At 48.8% G+C, this 22,460-nt stretch overlaps 3 protein-coding genes and 1 long non-coding RNA gene across 4 annotated transcripts; 2 read left to right on the forward strand and 2 right to left on the reverse strand.

Annotated features, from left to right (window-relative positions):
• Positions 1 to 805: 805 nt before the first annotated feature.
• LOC112882378 lies at positions 806 to 2,503 on the forward strand. The gene is made up of 2 exons (XR_003226659.1): positions 806 to 1,526; positions 1,653 to 2,503. It is a non-coding gene; the product is annotated as an uncharacterized LOC112882378 (long non-coding RNA).
• A 233-nt stretch (positions 2,504 to 2,736) lies between these two features.
• Positions 2,737 to 3,120, reverse strand: LOC112881259. Its single transcript, XM_025945934.1, has 2 exons — positions 3,051 to 3,120; positions 2,737 to 2,969 (listed from the first exon to the last, which is right to left on the reverse strand). The coding sequence occupies exons 1-2, from the start codon at positions 3,118 to 3,120 to the stop codon at positions 2,737 to 2,739; spliced, it is 303 nt and encodes a 100-aa protein (XP_025801719.1).
• Positions 3,121 to 11,813: 8,693 nt separating this feature from the next.
• On the forward strand, positions 11,814 to 14,338 carry LOC112882789. The gene is made up of 2 exons (XM_025947935.1): positions 11,814 to 12,436; positions 13,958 to 14,338. The coding sequence occupies exons 1-2, from the start codon at positions 11,890 to 11,892 to the stop codon at positions 14,020 to 14,022; spliced, it is 612 nt and encodes a 203-aa protein (XP_025803720.1). The 5' UTR covers positions 11,814 to 11,889; the 3' UTR covers positions 14,023 to 14,338.
• A 2,447-nt stretch (positions 14,339 to 16,785) lies between these two features.
• On the reverse strand, positions 16,786 to 21,230 carry LOC112883618 (probable proteasome inhibitor). The gene is made up of 9 exons (XM_025948950.1): positions 20,898 to 21,230; positions 19,839 to 20,025; positions 19,024 to 19,218; positions 18,741 to 18,779; positions 17,939 to 18,016; positions 17,810 to 17,841; positions 17,650 to 17,710; positions 17,471 to 17,548; positions 16,786 to 17,122 (listed from the first exon to the last, which is right to left on the reverse strand). The coding sequence occupies exons 1-9, from the start codon at positions 21,061 to 21,063 to the stop codon at positions 17,050 to 17,052; spliced, it is 909 nt and encodes a 302-aa protein (XP_025804735.1). The 5' UTR covers positions 21,064 to 21,230; the 3' UTR covers positions 16,786 to 17,049.
• Positions 21,231 to 22,460: the final 1,230 nt, after the last annotated feature.

Here is a 22,460-nt window from a genome sequence, read left to right on the forward strand (position 1 = left end):
CGGGCCGTCCCTCCTCCAGGCGCCGGCCGTTGCCCCTCCACTAGGCGCCGACCGCCGCCCCTCCTCCAGGCGGCGCTGACCGCCGCCCCTCCTCCAGGCGCCGGCACGGACCTCCACTCCTCCAGACGCTGGCCGCCGCCCCTCACCGCCCCTCCTCCAGGCGCCGGCACGGGCCACCCCTCCTCTAGATCCGTCGTCCCCATGCCCATCGGCACGGAACGGATTTACCCGCGGGTAACGGATATGGGCACGGTTCTGTACCTGAGGCGGTTATCGGGTATGGTTTCGAGTACCGGTTATAGCTCGCGGGTACGGGTGTCCAGAGATGGTATCCGCGGATAGTTTACCCGTTGCCATCTTTACCACCCGGGCACCCTGCTAGCTCCGCCACTTCAGCAGCAGTAGCGAGGTAAATCTATTGTTGCTTAATATTTGGCACCGGATCCTTGCCCCGCTCCTACCTTTTATAGCACCGCATGGAGTTAGCATTGCTTGCTGCAGTGTGCAAAGTGGTGTCTAAATTCTCTCTCCCCTCTTCAAGCATCAGTGCATCACTCTAGCAACACATTGTGGAGGGCTTTAGTACAATCGATAACACTCTCCCCCATTAGTTTTCAGCGGGTGGTGTTTAACATTTCCAAATCCTAATAACCAAATATTATAAAGAAAAGGGGGAAGTGTATGTTACATGGTTGTGGAGGTAATAAGCATTAGAAGAGAAGAAATAGTTCCGCGGAAGTTAAACTGTAGTTCAACTAAGCCACGAACCTATTTATTATTCACGAAAGCGAAGTTGTGTTCATATATGGTACAAGGCATACAAGCTGCCAAGCTCGGGGACCCTCCTCGCGAACGGCCCCCCAGCAGCGTGAGGTCCTGAGCGGGCACTGTGAGGCCACGACGTGCTCCAGCTCCCTCGCCCCGAGGTGGTCGCAGGAGATCCTCAGGTCGCGAACGTGCCGGCGGCGGGAGCTGCAGGCCGTGGTGCGGGAGGAGCGCTGCAAGCCGCTGAAGGAGGTCGAGCTGCCGGTCTGCGCGTGCCCCAGGTCGACATGTTCGGGCACGCTAATCCACGGCAACGTGCACACGAACACGAGGTTGAGGTCGCCCGCGAGGCGCTCGGAGGCGAAGCGCAGCCAGGGGGCGAAGCGGTCGGCGACGTTGTAGCACGGGGGCTCGTTCACGATGGAGATCTCCACGTGGCCGAGCGTCGGGGCGGCGTCGATGGCGTCGTAGAATCCAGAGGCGCGGCGCCTGGTTGCTGTCCGCTTGCTGAAGGAAAGGGCCGGGAGGTGGGCCCAGACGTGGCGCCAGGGGAGCGAGAGCACGCTGGTGCGAACTGCAGCGGCGAGAGGGCCGGGAGGCGGAGGAGGATGCTGTGGAGGAGGAGATGGTCGGGGAGGCCGCTGATGCGATTTTCGCCGCGGCCGGTGCCCATGGCCTCGTCGTGACTCGAAGTTGGGCCGTCGTTGGGGTCGATTTCTTTCGGAATTCATAGAGATCGCAGGAGGAGGTGCAGACTTAAGGTAAGTAGTAGGTAACAAGCATCCATAACAAAAGTTAAACATTCAGGCTTAATTGTCACAAGACCCATACATAAACCAAAATCAAATGGATTTGCCTTTGATTTATTTCTTCCCCGACTTCATCAGGGTCGGGGCATGTATATACGTATAGCTAGCGCTGGTTTGGCCGCCGTCTCATTTCTTCCCAGGAGGAGGAGGAGGATAGGCGCAGCCGTTGCATCCACACGACACCGTCGCCACCGTGCAGAAGGACACGCCGCAGGACCGCCGGAAGCAGCACGTCGTGAGGCACTCCTGCGGGTTCGTGTTGCGGAGGCAGCACCTGCAGCGCCGGCACGCCGTCGTCGACTCCGTGCCGTTCAGCGCGTCGGCCGCCACCTCCAGCAGCCGCTCCGGCTTGGGCTCCAGCAGCACGTACTCCGCCGCCGCCGCGCCGGCCTCGCCGCCGGCGGCGGCTTCTTCTTCCCTCGCGGCTGCTACTACTGGTGCTACCCATCGGTCAGCTCGCCACCAAGATTACGAACAAGCAACGTGGAAACCGGACCGATACACATGTATATTTGCCCGTACTGTAGACTGTACAGCATACACATACCTTGGGCTTGGACTTGGACTAGATGGAGCGTGACTGAGAGGAGGGCCAAGAGGACCACGGTGAGAGTGATCGTCGCTCTGTCAGCCATGGAGTTCCTTGTATGGATGGTGAGATGGTTTTTGGGTGTGGCCCAGCTCGCGAGCACTGTATATATACTGTACACTCCTACAAGAGGAAGAACGATCGGAGTCGGAATGCTCATCAGTTCCGGCCTGGAATATAATGTGCGGGGAGGTTACGATGGCGGCTTTCATTCCTTTCGTCCAATAACGCCCCTGTTTAGGAGGACGTATTCATGTGCATTCACTTTTGCAGTTTCCCTTGCTTGCTGTATTCTGGTTCATCGAACAGTTCACAGATTTTATACGAGATGACAGTGTGGTACTTTCTGTCAGCCTTCCATTCTCGATCAGCTTCAGAAAATACACACAGAAATTTAGCGATCCCTCCCTACTCATGACCTGTTGATGAGGCAGCGGATTGGATTCTAGTGATCCAAATTATTATACCTAAACAAAACTGCTTCGAAAAAGATTACACCTAAACGAAATAATAGCTCCCATATCAATCCGACGCATGCTCTCTCGACTCTCGTGCACGGCCGGCCAGTGTCGACTAGTTGCAGCCGCACTTGTCCTGCATGAGGTGGCACTTGCCGGCGGGGTCGCACTGGAAGCCGGAGGAGCAGGTGGTTGTCTGGCAGTTGCCCGGGCTCGACTTGGAGCAGCACCGGCACTGCAGGCACAGGGACGACCCCGCCATCGTCCCCGCGCTGCCGGGGAGCGCCACCACCACCTGCTCCGCCGGCGTCCGCACCGGCACCAGGTCGTCCTCCTCCGGTGCCCAGCCTAGACGCATCAGATTATTGGTAGCTTATGAATACGTCACGACCGAAACGGGGAAACAAGAATTTTGATGCTCATATATACCTCGGGCTTGCGCGGTTGCCAGGAGGAGGACGGCGGCGACGAGGGAGGCGATCTTGAGGCTAGGCGCCATGGCTGATCGATCTGCTGAGGTTGGGAAGAACAGGACTGCAGGAGCAAATGGTGTTTCACTCCCTTGTGATTTGTTACGCTGTTGGTGAGATTAGTGCTTGGCTCTCGTGTATATATATAGAGGCACAGTAAGTTTTTTATTCCCTGTGACCAGGAATTGAAGCAGCCTTTTAATGTTCTTTGAAGTATATTGTTTTCCTGCTAAAACGGGAACGGAGCTAGCTGGCGTCGGATAAGGCGTCTGCTGATCTGTTTTCTGTGTGTGCTTATCTATTGCGCCGAGTTTATTGCCTGCTAACTAAAAGTCTAAAAGTTTATTGCGTGCTTTACTTGATCGCTGGAATTTTATAGGTCCATTCATGACAGGTTATGTGGGTCCTTGCTAAACATATCTGTACCAGTGTAACCAGCCTGTAATTGTAGTTATAGTAAGTTGATATTGTTTCTATTCTGTTGTGGGCATCAGGCTCTACAATATCGCTAATGGGTTTTTACTGGGCTGAATTTGAGGCCTATGAGATAACGCAAAATATACTTTGGGCTACTGCCCAAACACGCTACTAGTGCTCTCATGGGTTTCAATTGAATTGGGCTGGGGCTGCTTGGTGGTGGAGAAGAAAGAGCAGATGGGGGGGAGAGAGAGAGCTGTTGCCGGCGCCCAGCAATCCACGAGAGCCATATACGCGCAGCTGCTCCTCGGATAGCCTTTGGGCTTTCAATTGAACTGGGCCCAGCGATCTATAAACTCGAAAACGACGCAGCAGGTTGGCCCATGGCCCGATACACGCATTCCGAGTCCCCATGGCCATCATAATTCATACCACCCCTTCCTGGCCTCCCCACTCTGAGCTTATTCGGGCCCTTGCTTACGTGCATCCCATTCAACAGCCCTTTTCTAGGATCTTGCCGTGCAACATGTTCCAGCTTTTTCCAAGACCCAATCATTTGAAGATACTCTGTGTCTGTGCGTTCATGTGTATACCCTATGATACACACATCTCTACAGAATCCAAATACTATCTCGAGAAAACGTAGATCACTACAAATCCCATCTCGGCAGGGTAACCAATGGAGACGGCTTGCCCGATCACTAGCAGGTCTAGGCCACCCGACATCCATAGATGGGTTATGAAATATCCGAACCATTTGCACCTCTAATCATCTCTACAATCTCCGCAAGCAAACTTACGTACACGCCCGCCATCGATGGCCAAGTTGTAACCCCAGCTCATGGCACGTGGGCTGTGGCCAGACCCGCGCTCTTCGTTGCAACCAGCCAAAAGCCCCGTCAGCAGCCACGTAAGCTGTCGACTGTGGCTACCGATCAATCAATCCTCGTAGCATGGCGGGATTGAATGCGTCCAAACCGATCTCGATGGAGGCGAAATGACCATCTCCCGGCCCGCACGCAAGAGCACGAGGGTGGGCCCGCGCAGCGCGAACCGTGCAATCCAAGGGGATGGTCATCGCCATGCAATACGATGCTTAATGTCATCGCCAAGCCGGTGATGATTACACGAAGCTAGCTGTAGCCTTGCGTTGGGTCTAGCCGTGGCCGGGCTGAGCAATCCAAGGGGAGATCTTTCTCCTAGCTCCCTGATGCAGGGATTTTTGTTTTTTTTCCAAAAAAAAAAACCGCCATGAATGGAGCAGCCCGGCGTGAGAGGACTGCTCGTCCATGCACTCATCCGTCGTGGTCAGAGCTCCTGTAGCCCGTGATCGATCGATGGAGGTAGACCAAGCGACCACGTGTAAATTAACTTCCAACGCCCATAACTGCTAGCTGCCGGTGCCCACTCACTCCTCTTCGAAAATCCAAAACGCGAACCCGGGGGGCTCGATTGCATTCGAAAACCGGGCGGAGATCGTCCGAACGTGGTCTGCTGGGAGCAGGATCTATCTTTGTTTCTACCGGCTTGTTTATATATATCGTCAGTGGCTATGGAAAAATATATGCAGAGAGAAGAAGAAGCTGGATGCTGGAGCCGGGGGAAGGTCTTCCACTCCAGCATGGCATGCTGCGACTTGCAGGGGAGCCAGGGCCCAGGCCCAGGGACAACCATGTGGGCCACGGCCACGGCCACGTCCAGTGGCAGCGGTGGGCCACGCGCGGGCTCCAATCCGCACCGTTGGGTTAGCGAGCCTTGTCCTTGTCCCCGCAGGCGTTCGTTCTTCTGCCACCTCCATCGAACATGGGGATCGGTGGCAAAACAACGGAAGGAATGACACACTGCTTGCTCAGTTTGCTCATCCGTCCGATCCTTCTCCCCTATCCAAAGAATCCAGGGACCACTAAACACACCTGGAAATTAGTAAAATTCGATCTCTCAACATCGCCCCTACTATTTATCGCGCGTGAAGTTCTCCATCCTCTTTGGCACCAACAAAGATTGTCACCAGAACAGCATCTGTTTCGGACAGTGAAGTGCCTGCCCATCTTTGCTCTGCACAAAACGGATCTGGAAGCCACGTGGCCAAAACGGCGGGCGAGGCGAGACGAGGGAGCGACCGGGCCCATCTCTACGGACAGAACGGTCCTGTAGCTGAAACTTCCACGCCGGAACGGCCAAGGCGACCAAGGCGATCTGGTCACGTGCACGTAATGCGCGCAAGGCCGGCCGGCCCCACGCCTAAACTAACTAAGGCTGCTGTACAGGAGGCGCGACAAAGCGGCGGGCCGCCCCGGTTGGCGTGTGAGCCGTGAGCGTGACCCAACCCTCCGATGTGCAGCCACCGGAAGGAGGAGCTGGAAAACCCAACCCTGCATTCGGTAGTGATTTCCCCGCATTTTAGCATGTACGATGATTTTTACTGTCCAAATCCCGCCTGCGCTCTGCTAGTGTCAGCTGAAGCCTAGAAGCAATAGGCCGAGCATCATGCAGGTTAATCAGGGTTACCAAGACATCATCCCCAAAAGCAGCGGAAAACGTGATGCCTCTTTCTCTTTGGAAAAAAAGGGGTGCAAATGCAATGATCCAGTTGTACATTTGGTGGAGCATGGCGACTGTCTGTCCTAGAGGCATTAAACTGATGAAGATGGGTTAGTCACGAGGGCATGCCACGCCGCCAGCAAACTTACCCAAGAAAACACTAGTTTTCTTCACAGTGGTACGAAGTGATCGAGTACTAGAGCTGCTGCATATTGATATTGCAGAAGACGGCTCATCAAAATATTAACCTTCCATTAGGTCAGCAAATTAATTAGTTACTTTTAGAGAGAGAAAAATTCTATGACCTCTGTAGTCCCATTTATGGAGCAGGCAAACAAGTACCTAGATTCGAGCATGTCTGATGATCGATCGACAGCAACCTCTGCCGACCAAGCAAACGTCCAATCACCTCAGACGGTTAAATTTAAAGAGAGCATCTTTGCAAAGACGGTGCAAGGGCAACATTATGCTGCCGTCATGTTTGACAAACCGGCGCTCAACTAACTTTCCATGCAACTACTAGTCACCAAACCTTCCTACGTAAGTGACATATCTTGAATAATGAACATGCAAGTAGCTGCTGACAAGTGGCCTCACATCGCGGTGCTTTCATGCAGAATTTGATCAGTTTTTAATTTTAAACTTTTGTAATAACTTAGAGTATGACAAACCCGATGCCCGCATGCATCCAACACTTCCACAGATTCAATACGTGTTGCTCTTGTTACTATTCAATGGTTTTTTTCTTTAAAAAAAACAATCTGAAGCGCGCTAGAATTAACTAGTGTGGTGGATGAAGAATCTAGGTTACAAAGTAGCTTTTGTTGCTTTTTTGGCTTAGTTAACAAAAGGAAATGTTTATGAAAGTATAAAAATGCACCACCCACCTGCTACTGCTAATCTAACCGTTCGTGTGGACACATACCCAAATGGACCATCATCAGGAGTTCAGGACCCAACAACCCCATATGGCTAGAATACGCAAGGGGCACAATCTAGCCTTCCCCAGTTAATTGGCAAGTCATCTCTCACATATGATGACATGGACCATAAACTTGTGCTCCTACCTCACAATGGTAGCTAACTAAGGGGAGGGTCTGGGATACATCTACGAGATGGCGATGCCCGTCTATTGCGACGATAATGTTGGCTCTATGGATCATCAAAAGGGTAGCTAACTCGCAGCGCCGCGCTTTTTCTTTTCGTTCTAACAACTCTAGGGAGACTATTATTTACAGAACCAAGCCATGCCTTTTGGATTTGGGTAAGGATGGATCTTGGATTCTCATTAGGTTAGGCATTAGCTAGCGCAGATTAACCTGATGAGGCATGCATGGTATGATGATGGGGAGTGGCTAAAGGAACCTTGACTAAACTACTGATCGAATTCGTTTCGTGGAGCTCAATGATTGATGTCCAAAGCGTATCATTAGCCATTAGGGAAGCTTGAGCCCAGAGGCAGTTTGTTCTCACATGAGGATGGGTCCCACGCCACCTGTCCAAAGCCGCTCCGTGCACCTGTCACCTCCTCCAACCCCATAACACCGACACGCGGGTCCGAACGTACGATGCCACATCCTCGTGTACCCCACATGTCATTGGCCATATAGGGATCTGCGTGGGACAAATCGTTGGTACGTGTAGCGGCGCCCGGGCCGTATTAGCAGGCAGCTACGAGTAATTCAATCAATGGAAAAGGCCAATGCTTGGCGCTGTGAGCCAGCCGTAAACCCCCTCTTGCCTAGCGTGTGGTAGCGCTAGTACCCGTACCGCTGCCACTTGTGCAGTGGTTAACTAACTTAACCCCAGCCAGGGCCAGGGCTGGCTGGCTGGCTGGTCGGTCAGGTTAGGTTGCTTGCTCTCTCCCTACTGATTTAGGCAAACTAATCAATTGAGTAAGACCAATCGATCGGTAGATTAATCCCAAAGCGTCCCGGCTTTGTGCATTAGGCAATTGTTTATTTGGCCATTGGGCTAGAATGGTTTGCTAATCGGCTTGGCATCTTGTGTTGTGTAGGGGGCGTCGCTTAATTGGATGGCTTCGTCGATCGGGCGGTAGCTAGCTAGCTTGCAGTGGCAGCGCGTGCCTGGCTCCCTGGCTGTTTGCCGGCCAGTGGAAGGTTCTTGCGTCGTCAGACACGGGATCAGATGGAGGATTCGGAGCACGTTGTTCACTTGTTCTAATGTATTGGCATGCTACAAGAGTATAATGCCGTAGCCTAAACTAACCATCATGTGACCTTGATGGCCTCTAGTTTCTCTCCTCCTCCCCCTGCTGCTGTCATATTCTTGATGCAAGTTTATTTTTTGGACTTTGGATTTCATCAGTGTTTTGGAAATGGTACAGCCAAAGCAAGAGAGAGAGAAAAAATAGCAGAAAAAGATAAGTATCAATGAAACCGCGCATTTGCTGACACTTATATTTGTGGTACGGGTTGGACGAGAAGGACATGTTGATCATACTTGGGTTTATTTCCGTCTAGACCGACCTTCTGGAAGGAAGAACGCCAACACAAAGTTTACATCAACAAATAGTACGAGAGAGGTGGTTGATTAAATAAAACTTGACTCGATCAAATAATAAACACGGAGGCGATCGGTATACGTCCCCAGCGCATAAGAAGGGTTGTAAACCATCGAAGATTAGCTGTTAAGTACTAGTCGCCAGTACGAGATTAATGATTGGAAAGCCAAGCTTTTTGTCCACGACATGCAGCCTTAATCATCTTGTTTATGGTAGGACGTAGGAGCTGTAACGTTGTACCACAGCATACTACAAGCAACAAAAGCAATCAATTCAGCATGTCGTCCCCAGACCACCATCTTGGCAACTCCACTACTACCCACAGATGTTAATAGTGCCCTCTCAAAACTGCATGTTCTGCTACAAACATGATCAGAATTACATTTCCATCACTAGGCAAAGAATAGAGGGGAAAAAAAATTCCCTGCGTGACTGTGAGGAACCGTCCGTCATCTCCAACCACACTGTAAACCCCGTACACGTGAGCACGAACAACAAAACAAGCGATGCCACGCACTCATCAGGAGCCTTCTGCCGTGCCGTGATCCACGCTTCCCTGCCTTTGGCATCACACACACACACACACAATCACATGAAGATGAAGGAGGAGCTAGCCTCGGCGAGCCAAAGCCCGCATTAACGCCAGAAAGGGATGAAAAGGTAGCCTGGCTTTGGCCCGGAAAACCTGGTCCGTTCCGGCACCGGACAAAACCCGTCTCGGCTTTATTGTCAAGAAGAAACGCTCGCCAGGTAGGAACGGGCCGGAACAAGAGCTTGTAGCTAGCTAGCGTCGAAACGGAACCCGGCGCAGGCAGCGTCGTTCGTCTTGTTGCCATGCGCCGCGCGGCCTGCCTCCTCCGTCCGTCCTTCCTGGTGATATCCGTGCAGGAGGATGACCGTGATCAACCCCACCGGGGACCTAGACGCCGAGCACGTGTAGACGAATACGCTAGACACCTCAAGTTAAAAGAAAAATAGAGATATACCCCCCATCTTTTTGTGCGATCAAGTATTATATTTCTCTCAACAGAGTCGGAGATACTCGAACCCAAAAAATGCATACGGTAGCACCACCCCCCACTGTTACTGTGAAGCTTTGGCCGTATTTCCAGTGGCTCATTCGCTCGGGGTGCTACCGTTGACAGATTCCGTGTTGTTTTACAAACGCCAAAACCGCCAACAGCGATTGCCATCTCATGCATGCCAGCCCCTCCAATAATACACCATTTTCTGCTGCATGTGGGGCCAGCTGGGACCTTGGCGATTGGACCAGAATGCCCCTGCCTAAGGATACTGATTACTGAATATAGAACTCTTCTATTTCGTTCGACCGTGGTCTAGCTGCCAAAATAATTTGAAGTGAAAAATAGAATGCTTTTATTTTGGGTTGCAGGTGCCAACACCACATCTTACCCGTGAAGGGGAGGCAAAAGGGCACCGAAATTTTTTTTGATCGATAATTGTAATTTTGATCCAAATACTTACTTTCTTTTATAGCTTTATGAGTGCCTGAAAAAAATATTAGAGTAGTATTATTTACTTTCTTTGAGGGGGACTCGATATTTAAATTAGCTTGTAAGCCATGAAATGTAGATAATGAAACACATCAAATGGCTCAACTTGAAGCTCTCATTTTTGGATCCATCACTGTGGGTCGCTCGTTGCTTTGCTTCTTTAACACTCTGATGATGGAGGCCCCAACAATCTCGTACTTGTTTGTAACCTTGCGCACAAATTCACAGATACGAAAATGACATGAACATTTCACTTTAGACGATACGATAGGTACAGTAGAAAAGGAAGTGTACCAAAGTTGTGCATCTTTTAAATTATGGTGCTGGTGTGAATAATCTATTGCTAGTCGTCTACGTTAAACATCCTGCAAACCCCATTATTAGTTTCGACAAAGCCCTGATCACAGGGGATTTTTGGGCTAATCTTTTGGTACGAAATAAGCCTCTAAAGCCAAAAAGATAAATTATTGCCTCTGCTTTCAAGTCACCGTCAAAATACAAGAGGTGGATATGCATGAATATTTCTATTGATTATTCCTAACGTGTTGATTTCATCGTGTAGAAATGACATGTTCTAGAACAACCACTGCATGATTTAACTCGTCTAATCTTGCAACCCACTGCTAATAATACAGATCAAGCCTACCGTGGCCCATGGCATGTCAAAGTCACATGATCGCAAAATCCCTTGGTGACCTACAACATGCAAGCAACAATGCGACCAGACATTCTAATGGGGGTACATGGGGTGATGTCAAATGGAGAAAATTGTTTGGGGTGCACTTAGATGAGCACTCTAAAAGCACTATTTAACCTTAACACATTGGATAAAAGAAATATCATGCCAACTTTTTATTTGTATGAATATTGTGTAATGATATTAATAGAATGTATTAACTACTCCATGTCAAACAAAATTGTAGATACCTATTTGTATGTATCCGATGACTTATTATACGATTCAAGTATCCGTTCTGAAGCCGACAAAATTACTAATTCTTACGATGAAGATGTAGATGATAGCGTGACAAAAAAGTTACAAAGACAAAATATAGCAAACGAACAAGCCAATCCGAACATCACACTCGTAAACACACAAATGGTCACTTACTGGTCGTCCAAACAAAACGGTAACTTGTCAAGGATAACGCATAACGCTTATAACCGAACTTTGACCAACAATCAATTTGACAACAAACTACTTATTTATCATTACAATCTAGACGATAGCGTGACAAACTCACATTGACAAAATAGAGCAAACGAGCAATCCAATCCTAGAATCATGCACAGAAATGGCTAATGGTTCGTTATTGGTCATCCGATTAGAACTCCTAGTTAGATCGGTTGAACAACATGTAACGCTCAAAACTGAAACTTCGATAATCAATTGTTCCAATGTGCAAACTCATTTTCACCCCTAAACCGCCACTGGACCAACGAAACCACCCAACCACAACTCTTTAGGAAATGGGGGGGGGCGACCTCAGAACCAATTTCCTTCCCCATTTTCTCACCAGATCAGCCGGGGGGCAAAGCTGTCATTGCATCCCCAAGTAACAACCCCAACAAAAATCTGGCAAAAAGGAAAACCATTTCCGTCGGCACTTGACATTTTCCAGCCTGAGTTTGTTTTTCCCTTTTCTTCCACTCTTCCACAGTTTCAAATCCCCCATTCTCCTCCCTTAAAACCTCCCCCTCCTCGTTCTCCTCCCCTCCGCCTCCGCCCTCGCCCCCAACCCCCCCCCCCCCCCCCCCCCCTCCACCCCCATCCCTCGCCGCCGCCGCGCGGAACCCCTCCCATGGCAAAGCTCCCGCGTCTACCCTCGCCGCTCGCCGCGCTCCCGCTCCTGTGCCTCCTCCTGCTCGCCGCGCCGCTGCCCTCGCTCTCCCGCGACGCGCCCAGGGACGCCGTCTCCGGCGCCGCCCGCGCCGGCAGTACGATACACCAGCTCCTGAAGGATCACGGCCTCCCCGGCGGCCTGCTCCCGCGGGGCGTGCAGTCGTACACCCTGGACGAGTCCAGCGGCCTGCTGCAGGCGCGGCTGTCGGCGCCGTGCTACGCCAAGTACGACAACGGCGACCTCGCCTACTTCGACACCGTGGTGCGCGGAAACCTCAGCAAGGGCGCACTCCGCGGCGTGGAGGGCCTCGCGCAGGAGGAGCTCTTCGTGTGGCTCCCCGTCAAGGGCATCCTCGTCGCGGGCGAGCAGCCCGGCGTCATCGTCTTCGACATCGGGTACGCGCACAAGAGCCTCTCGAGGTCGCTCTTCGAGGACCCGCCGGACTGCAAGCCGTCGGCCGCCGCCGGTATGGCCGCCGCCGCCGCCAGGTGGAAGGATAGGCAAGGTGAGATTCTGGCACGCCTCTACTGCTTCAGATTTGTTCGTCGGATGGTTTCCCTTCTCGATTTGTTAGGAACCTCTTTCTCTATTGGCCGGTAGGTAGGTGGTTTGTTTCGTCGTTCCCGTTCCGACGTCGACTCGATGGAATTCTATCCCAAGATTCCATCCACTCCCGTGTGAAGGTTTTAGTCGAATTCATCGAATTTGACCTCTGATTCAATCTTCAGTTCGCCGATTGGATTCTAAATCGGCTATAAATCTTAGCCAACTCGATGGGATGCAGCTGATGGCCTGTGATTCCGCAAGCTGGTTAGAGTTTTAAAATGCGATCTCGTGCAAAATTATTTCGCGTTTCTCGGATCAGTGGGCGTCAGTTACAAGTTGGCGAGTGGGCGGTTCGTTCTTTGTTGGATTCGGTGAGGGAGGGGGAGCTGGAAAGATTGAATTCTGATGGCTTCTTGGAGTTGGAAGCTTGTGGAGGAGTAATTCTCGTCGTGGGGGTGGGGGAGATCGATTAATGGCTTCAGTTACATCTTAATTTTGGGGTATTAACTTCGCAGGAAACTCCGTTCATCTGGTGTTTTGCGAAATCAAAGCCATGGCTTCGGCAGTGGGATTCTGAGCCTTTCAGTAGCATTTATTGCCCATTTTTTTATATTTACCACTTCGCTAAAGATGAAAATTTCTTTATTCTGGGTCACACAAGTCACAAGTGTTCGAATCAACCATGTTTTTTACTATGGTGGATTAGAGCTAGGAAATTACATTACCCGATGTTTGTGCGATAGCCCATTGTGATCGGATTCAGTGCAAGAGCCCTTGCCTATGCTCTTGATCAGATCACTTGTAAATAAAAGGTGACAACTTTGAGTTCGTTGGTGAACTTCAATTTGATAATTGCGATGATGTTAGGGTCAAGTTGCTTGTATGCTCCCACAGGTGTCAAGAGGAGTATAGTAAGCATTAGATGCTTGCACTCCTGGCCTTCTCTGCTTTTGAAGCAAAGATTTTTGCCTGATGCAGGCTTTTGTCTATCTAGCAATCTTCATTAGGAGTCTAATTTTTTTCTCCCTAAACCCTTCTTTTCCGAGTTTGTTACGGGCAGGTCTGTTGCTTTTGGACGCGCCTCTCCTTTGCAGATTGTTATCTTTCCATGTTAGAATGTGTGTCTCGTCTCGTCACATGTCTCCTTCCGTGGCTTCCTTCCCTGCTGCTGCCGCCTCCATTGGGAAATGGAAAGCTGGTGCAGGGAACACAAACGCTGCAAGGACACACATCTCCATTGCTGGGAAAGGGTGGAACAGTGGATGGCGTCATGAGCTCACTTTGTTTTCCCCTATGGCTAAACTTCACATGATTGATGTGAACTCTAAAGGCTTAAACCGTGCCTCAAACTCCAACAGAAAAAAAAATAACAGCTCTTTTGGTTCATTCTACAGTTCTGTTTTCTCTTTGCAATGTTTTTAGTTCTTTATCACTGCTTCAACTCCAAGAGTGTCTAAAAAAAGCTATGCTTGTTTTGCAGGTGTTCCTCACCTGAGGTTGAGGAGAGGAGGAGGAGATAGCCAACAGCGCCAGGAGCAGAGGTGAGGAGTGAGTGTGCTGTCTGAGAGAGACAAGAGCATCGAGAGAATGCCGATCCAGTTTTCCCCTTTGTAAAATCCTGTGGTGAGTGAGAGAGTGCTGCTGCTGCAACAAAAACAACAACTGCAATTACCTGCAGAGGTTGGAATGTATCTACTAAGGCAGATGTGGGTACTTTTTGCAGTTCTTTTCTCGTTTCCTTTTTTGCCCTCTCCTCTTGTCCATGCACCTGTGTGATATAAGTTTGTCAGTCATGTGTTGCAAGCAAGGGGGAAAAAAAGAACAAGGAAAAAAAATAGTTGGCTGAGAAGCCAGTTGGGGCTGGTCTTGTGTGGTCTTTGAGATTCCTCTCCTTCCCCAAGGGAGAATGAAATTCTTTGGTGAGTTGGTAGTGTGTGTGCCAGCTCAGCAGGGAGTGAGCTGGGCACAGCCCATCCTCCATGTGAGCTTGTGTTGGCTGGTGGTTGGTTGAGTGCTCCTTGTGCTTCTCCTCCCCTGGATGGATGGGTACATACACAATCATACAATATATACTCCTACAATGATTCATTCAGCTAGGTTAGGTTTAGGCCATAGGGCTTGCATCATACAATGTATAATTTCCCTTTCAGGGTTTAGGGTTATATATATATATATATATATATATATATGAAAAATTCATTCTACATGTGTATCTCATGATGTAGAGCGTATCTGATCCAATGAAAGATACGTACAGGGTGTAGGTGTATGTGATCATACTAGACCATCTGTGATAGTATATACTTTAAGTATGTGACTATACATGGAGTATATGGATATACTTATTTTTATATACTAGTATTAATGTATAATCATAATATATTTAAAATATAGGGATGCTTTTGAAAGTTTTTTACATATGCCTTTGAAGTATTTTAGAATTAGTATATGAACATACTCGAAATGATAAATAAGTATGTGGATATACGTACATGATATACTGATAGTGAGAGTAGCTGCGAGCGAGCGAGTGTAGTGTAGATAAAACTTGTCGTATATATGCTTGCTTCCATGTCTCAGTTAAGTGTGGTGTACTATCTGCCTACCTGTCAATCCATCGATCAAGTGGCTGTATTCCTTTCAGTCGTGAGAGGGAAATTATGCAGCGTGCTCCCTTGCTGAAGCCTCCATCCGGCCAACGGGAAACCAGCTGCGCCGCGTATGGCGTAGACATGATAAGAGGCGAGGGGCTGGATGGATGGATGGGTGGAAAGGGATGTTAATTTTGTTTTGTTTTCCTTGTCCCCCTCACCTCACCCCCCATGTTCTTCCCCTCACTTACAATTAATCGATGTCGGGTCGCTTCGTCGATCGGGTCATGGTTAGAGCCTTAGAGGCGGAGAGAACTATCTCGCCCGTGTTTGCATGGACCGGGGGAAATTGAAATTAGTCGAGAGAAAACGGAAAATGCCTCGTCTGTGCCCGTATGGACGCTTAGAAAATTAATCGAGAAAGAAAAGCCAGCCGCATCACTTCCTTGACAAGGTAAGCACTTGGGAGGAGGAATTGTGGTGACTTTTCCCTAGATCTTCTCTTTCGGTGGTCTGATTTTCCTGATCGTAGCGATGAAAAGCTGGGTCCTCGCGGTATAGGATAGGATCTCTGCAGCAGAACCTTCTGCTGGAAACCCAATGCTGAACGGCTAAAAAAACTGCATGTTTCTCTTAGAACACCGGAATTCCAGAGATGATGAGCGTGTGTCTAAATATGGTAGCCTAGCAGAAGCCGCCACACGCTCATCCAAAGCAAAGACGCGATCCGATCTGCCGTGGCCAGCCGTCACCCGATTGATGTGCCCGGAAAAGCACCACGCTGAGTTTGCCTGTTATGGCGCGAACAAGGTTACCGCGTTCGCAGCGCGCGGCGGGGGCACGGTGTCAGCGTAGCGCAGACAGTGGATCGCCTGATGGTGCCAGACTGCTAGCTTTGCCCCTTTTGATACGGCGCGCGAGGCAACTAGCTCCGCCTCCGCCCCCCTAATGGCACGCGCGTAGGCGCACTAAATAATTCTGCCCGCCGCTGCCGGCGGACCGCATCATGGCGCGGCTACCCGCTAGGGACCCCGGACCGAACCAACCAGAACCAGGGGCAGGCCCGGCCTGTGTGTTAGCCTAGGAATGCCAAAAAGGGCTCGCCCGAATGATTCAGATCTCTCACCTCAGCCTGGCTCTCTGCCACCGTGTCCACGGGCTCCGTCTCACCCTCACCCTGTCAGGTCGCAACGGATTTCCGAGGCCACCCGTGTAATTCGTGGTCAGTTGAGATACTTTTAGCCCTCTTTTCGACGGCACGGATGGAAATTGTGGCTACTGTTTCGATAGCATGGCCATCTTGCAGATTTGCACTATGGTCGTGGTGGCACCAAGCCACCATGGTGACGTAACGTACGTGCCTCGGACCAAAAAGGGTGCTCAGCGAAGCTAAAGCGCGGGAGGGAGGCGAAGGCGAGGCGCGTGATGATGCCATGGGACATCAGCGCAAGGCAACGCGAGGAGCGCAGGGGCGGTGGAGCCCCCGGGCGGGGAAACCATCCCAAAAGCCTCGGCGTCGCACCGCACGGCACAGCGACCACATCGCAGCGAAAACTAATGCCCGTACACCAACTCCTCCCTTCCCATGCCATCCCTCTGCGAGCGTTGCTTCCTCCGGCACATTTCTGAAACGGCCGGGATATTCCGGCCGTGCCAGGCTCAGAGATGCACCAGCCAGAAGCCGACAGTGGATGCTCCTTCGCAGGCCTGACAATAGTTTTCGACAAGTTTCGCTTTCAGTCGGTACAATGCTGATAGATACATATATACAAGAATGCAACAGACTGCGACAAAAGGACGGTTTGGATCTAAGGGTAGATACAGAAAGGTTCACATCCATCTTTACAGGCAGAGTCACGGTACAGAACTAGCTGCGATATAGAAGACGAAGTCACATAAAGCGCTCTCTACACTCTAGCTTGGGGTGGCAAACAGTGCCATGTTATTCCGTGGGAGCAGGGATGAGGTTGGCCTCTGAGTATCAGAAGTCTGGGCCTTGCTGGAAGAACTCGAGGTCTGGGTGAGTGCTCCCGCCGGGAGGCCGCCTCGGACGCCTACATGAACAAGCGAAAAGAAAACATTTAGTTCGCATCACCCTGTTGATCAGATGTTGATTTCAGATGCTGATTCTGCAATCAAATGGGCTGAGCATTGACAGTTACATCTGGATTCACTCAAGCTTCTGAGGGGATCAAGGAGAATATGTTCACAAATAAGATGTTATTTTCATCTACTAGACCAAAGGATGTAGGATAGTAACCCGCACTAGGAAAGCATATTTTGATAGCCGTTTAGTTAAATCATCAATGGGTTTTAAAGCAGCACCGGGTTAAACAATAGGCCACATTGGAGCTTATAAATGGGAAAGAATCTGAAGAAAATGCTACCAATGATTAGCTTACCTAACAAAGTTTGATGGTTCAAACCCTGGTACACCAGGTGGGCCAATTGGATCATAGCGACCACCCGGTGGAACACTCCTGTTTTCAAACATTCATTTTCATTCAAAACTAAACAAAAAAAAAGTACCACTGAATGATTTCTGAAATGCAGAATTTAGTGAAACAAGAACGGAACATACCCAGGGCCACCAAATGGGGAAGGGAAGGGATTTGAAGGAAAGAAACGTGGATCATTTGGACCTGTTGTGTTGTGTCAAAAGTGAGGAGTAAGATGAATGTAGAGAGATGCACAGGCATAAAGTGAACAAACTGGAAAGTGTTCAGTGGATGTAATATTACCAACATGCATGCTGCCACCACTCCCAATACCACTGCAAACAGACAAAAACAAAACAGGCACATTTAACTATATATGAAGACACTGAATTTTACATGTGTTCTACATGAAGTTCATGGTTCAAGACATACCTGTGAGGGTAGAAGCCTGCACCAGGCCCTGGGAAGAGGTCATCAGAACCAAGCGGAGCTATTGGAGGATATATTAGGCTGCACAGCAACATATACAAAATAAAAACAGATTAGCCATGGCCCATAAGAAAGGACATCACTGCAAACCACAAATATGATAACTGCCATAACATCAAATAAATAGTATTTACTAAAACGGCTCACGAGCTTATTATGTGAATGTGTTAAGTGCACTGAAAAATTACTTTATGGTCTAATGGTGCTTACTACACTCAGAAGTTTCATTATTAGTCACTCCACACTTATGACCTCTGTGAGCTAGCTATAGCAGAAACACAAAAACACACATGCTTGTGAAAGAAAAAGCACTTGACAACTCCATGTAGCAGAAACACAAAAACACACATGCTTTTCTCTACATACAGTTAGTGTGTCTATAAACTTAGTCACTCCACACTTTTGAACTCTGTGAGCTAGATATAGCAGAAACACAAAAACACACACATGCTTGTGAAAGAAAAAGCATTTGATAACTCCATATAGCATAAACACGAAAATGCACATGCTTTTCTCTACATACAGTTAGTGTGTCTTGGGAATAATGTACCTTTACAAGTCTTATATTATATCAAAGAACAACAACAGGAACAAAAAATAGGGCCAAATTTTGATAATAGACTGGAAAAGGGTACACAGAGGATCAATCGCCCAACTCACCGTAGGAGCTGGAAAAGAAGTAATAAGCAATGCAATTATGCACATACGCAAATAAAAAGAGACAAAAAAATGTATAGGATCATACCTAGAAGGGTCAGCAGTTCTAGGACCTGGATTCTCGGAGCTGGAGAAACAAGCATCTTATGTTAGGAAAATACAAGAGGACGGTAACAATTATAACACATTTAAAAGTTGTCAATCACAAGAGCGGAAAAAAATTAGGAGAATCTACAGATTAGACCAACTACTAGCTAACCTTCATTTCCAACAGTTATAGGATATCAACCCCAGAAGATAAAAGAGCAGTAAGGTAAAATTTGCTCTGATTGCAAGAGTGCTGCCAAAACATAAAAGCAACATAACAATACCTGTGTAATGATGAACTGCTTTCAGCATTAGGATTCTTGGCATCAGCATCAGGGTTCTTACCAGCCACTGCACCATCATCCTTCCCATCCAATTTGCACAACACATTTGAATTCACAGTCTCAATGAGGCCTGCATAGTTCTTGTACATATCCCCATAATTCTTGTGCTGCTCTTCGGAGAAGAAATCTTTCACGCTACATATAAGGAATCACAGTCAAAACTTGAGACAACAATCTGGAAGACTCACATGATTAAGGAATAGTTCAGCAAAATAGGGTTCAGGTATGCCAATGAATTTCTGCTAATTTTGGGTTCATTATTTAGTAAATCAATTTCATATTAGAGAGCAAGTCACAATTACTCATCGCATCATATCCATAGCCCTTCAAAAGTAACTTGGGATCCTAGATTGCACCATCTATTACTAGAGTGGGCATACATAGTGAATGTTCAGAATAGCTGTTTGTAGCAAATTAATACACTAAATGAAAATCAAAGTTGCTGAAATAATGTTTTCCAAGCAGAGATGTATGAAACAAGAACATATTCCCAAATAGAAAATTGTATCAATTACTACAAGTACAAGATGCTTGTTTTCATAAACAGCACAAACCATGCTTCTGATAGGTATATCAGCATATGTACCAGAACATCTACCCATAATTATTTGTAGATGGGTGCTGCTACTTTTCATTAGTTAATATCCTATGCTAATAAATCATATATCCCCTGAAACAGTGAAACTAAAAAAGTTGCAAACTAAATGTAATTGCAGGACATCTAAAAAAAAGGTAATTGCAGGATCGCAACATACTTGATCTGGATATTATATGGGCCCTTATCCTGTGCCTCAAGATCCAGGACATCGATGGCAAGTAATTCACCAATCACCAGACATTTCACTAGCACCCGTTTCTTCTTGCCCTTCTCCTCCTTGCTATACAAAAAGGCGTAGCAGTTCTCCATGCTGTTCCAACCATCGATCCCTACCTCCTCTTCGCCTGAAATTAAGTGAATTGTATAATACAGATATAAAACTTAAAACTGTTGGTTAATGTAATCGGAGAAATTTAAGAAGGGAGCAATAAATACTCAAGAGAAATCCACCACGCCTATCACCTATAGATTTAAAACAGTGATTTCGTGGATTCGGCATTGTATTTCGGACCGCTTTTTTCTATCTATTAATACAACGACACGCAGCTCTCTGCGTGTTCAAGAAAAAAAAACAGTGATTACTGTTCATTCATTATCTGTCTACTTCTCTAGAGACTAAAACCGTCATCTCATCCATTGCCAAATGGCAACCGCAACACCTGATTGCTTTCCAAGACTGTGGCTACCGGCAAATCATCCTTAGTACCACGGATACCAAAATCGGATTATTAAAATTATGTCCGTGCAGTATGGTTGGTAATTGGCGGTAACTGGCCACCTAAATGAAGATTCAGGACTAGTAATTCGTTTTCTTCTTAGGATTAGGTGCGACCCCAGGCACCCAGCTAGCATCTACAGAAGCTTTGCCTGACCACCAGACAGGACTACAGTGATCTCTTTGAAAGGAACTGGAGCAATAGGTAATCACGTGCAATCGCTAGAGATTCAGCACAAGTGAAATAAAAAAATGGAAGTGAATCCGGGATCAATCAATTATCACATTTCGTAAAGTTCCGTGCGTTGCCCAATTAATACCAGACCCTAAACATCAAAGGCGACCAACCGACCAACCGAAATGCGAACCTAAACCTGGGGTTTCTCATAACCTAACCAACCGACCACGGTAGGCCGGTGCCAGAGACCAGACTGCACAAACAGGAGCCCTAGGGAAGTGGCAGGGAGCTAGGGCGGGCAAGGGGCGGGGGAGCGCACGGACCTGAGGGCGGGGGGTCGGCGAGCGCGGCGGGGCCGACGGCGCAGAGCGAGTACCCGGCGGCGAGGAAGGCGGCGTGGGCGGCGAAGGCGACGCCGTCGTGGGCGCCGCGGAGGGCCGGGCGCGCCGCCCTCACGACGGCCATCGCCGCCGCGTCGGTCACCGCCATCGCGTGTCTCCGCTGCAGGGGCTCGGGTTCGCTGGGGGAGGGAAGGCGATGCGGTGGTCTGGGGGAGACTCGGTGGGGGTTTGGGGGTTTCCGGGAGAAGTCGCGCGCGGCCGCTCGCTTGCGCCTCTGACGATGGGCCTCGTTGCTTCTACTAGTAACTGCGCCGCTGATGCGCCACCACCTTCTTGAGACGCAAGAAGGAGGGTGATTATTTTTGTTAATTGCGCGTGGATCGATGACCAGCGCCGTGTCGTGGCGCGTAGGGTGCGAACCGGCGTCGATCCATTCGCCGGCCCATGAATCTATGTTTGGGCCGAAGTGGAAGGCCATGCTTGGGCTCAGTTGGTGAGGGGCGCGCACCTTCTCCTTACTGGCCTGGCCCTTATTAGGCCCAAGCCAGGCCACCAAGAAGGTAACGGAGTTATGTGTGGTTTTTGGATCCGCCGAATGGCATTTGTAATTCGTACTTATTATCTAGTTAATGGAGTTTCCTACTTAAAAAAGAAATATGAATCTGAAGATTCATATTGTAATATCGCATCGCCGACAGAAGGCCGGCTCGTAATCTACATCTATAATTCTCTACGTGACAGCGGTGATAACGTTTTTATGAATCGATGATACATCTCCAGAGAAAAGGAAAAGGAACAAAAGTGCTATTTCATCGAAGAACAGCATCAGTCAAGGGTAGAGGTGGTAACGAATCAAGGCCTTAGTGCTCTTTTCATAATCTACTTGGCCTTTATATAATTTTAACTTAAAATTATATAAGATTAGAGCCCGATCCTTTTAAGATCCGGCCCTAGATTTTCTAAGAAAAATTTAAAATCCTTTACCACCTAAGCAAGGAGCTAACAGAGTAACAGGTTCTTCCCAGCGATTAGCTTCATTGTGAAGCCAACAAAAGTATTCTGCGGCACAGTCTCCAGTACTTGGTACAGATCGATCAGTTACACCAACTAAAACGGAAAAAAGTGGCCCGACTCTTAACAGTCCAACTGAACCAAGATCGACCAGCTCGCTGCGCTATCTGATACGATTCGTCCTCGCCACCGGAAACCAATCAGCTCAGGGCAGGTGCGTGGACGGCCGAGTTAGTTAAAGCCGGTTGATCGATGGTGCCTTGCATGGGACATCGCAAGAACGATAACAATCATTGCACATGCTGAAGCTTCAACTGTTCAAGGAGATGCAGCGTACGTGTTCATCATACAAACACCGCAACATTGATGCCGTTTTTCTTCAGCAGATCTTTTGGTGTTTCTGTCGCCAGCATCAATGGCGAAAATTCAGATAATCAGTGGCAAATCTACTTGGCCAAATCCTGGAGATGCAGTGGCTGTTCACCATGCATATAGTGCATCATTGCTGCCGCTTTTGTCCTGCTGATCTTTAGG

Source organism: Panicum hallii, chromosome 2, assembly GCF_002211085.1.
Source record: "Panicum hallii strain FIL2 chromosome 2, PHallii_v3.1, whole genome shotgun sequence".
Taxonomy (NCBI): domain Eukaryota; kingdom Viridiplantae; phylum Streptophyta; class Magnoliopsida; order Poales; family Poaceae; genus Panicum; species Panicum hallii.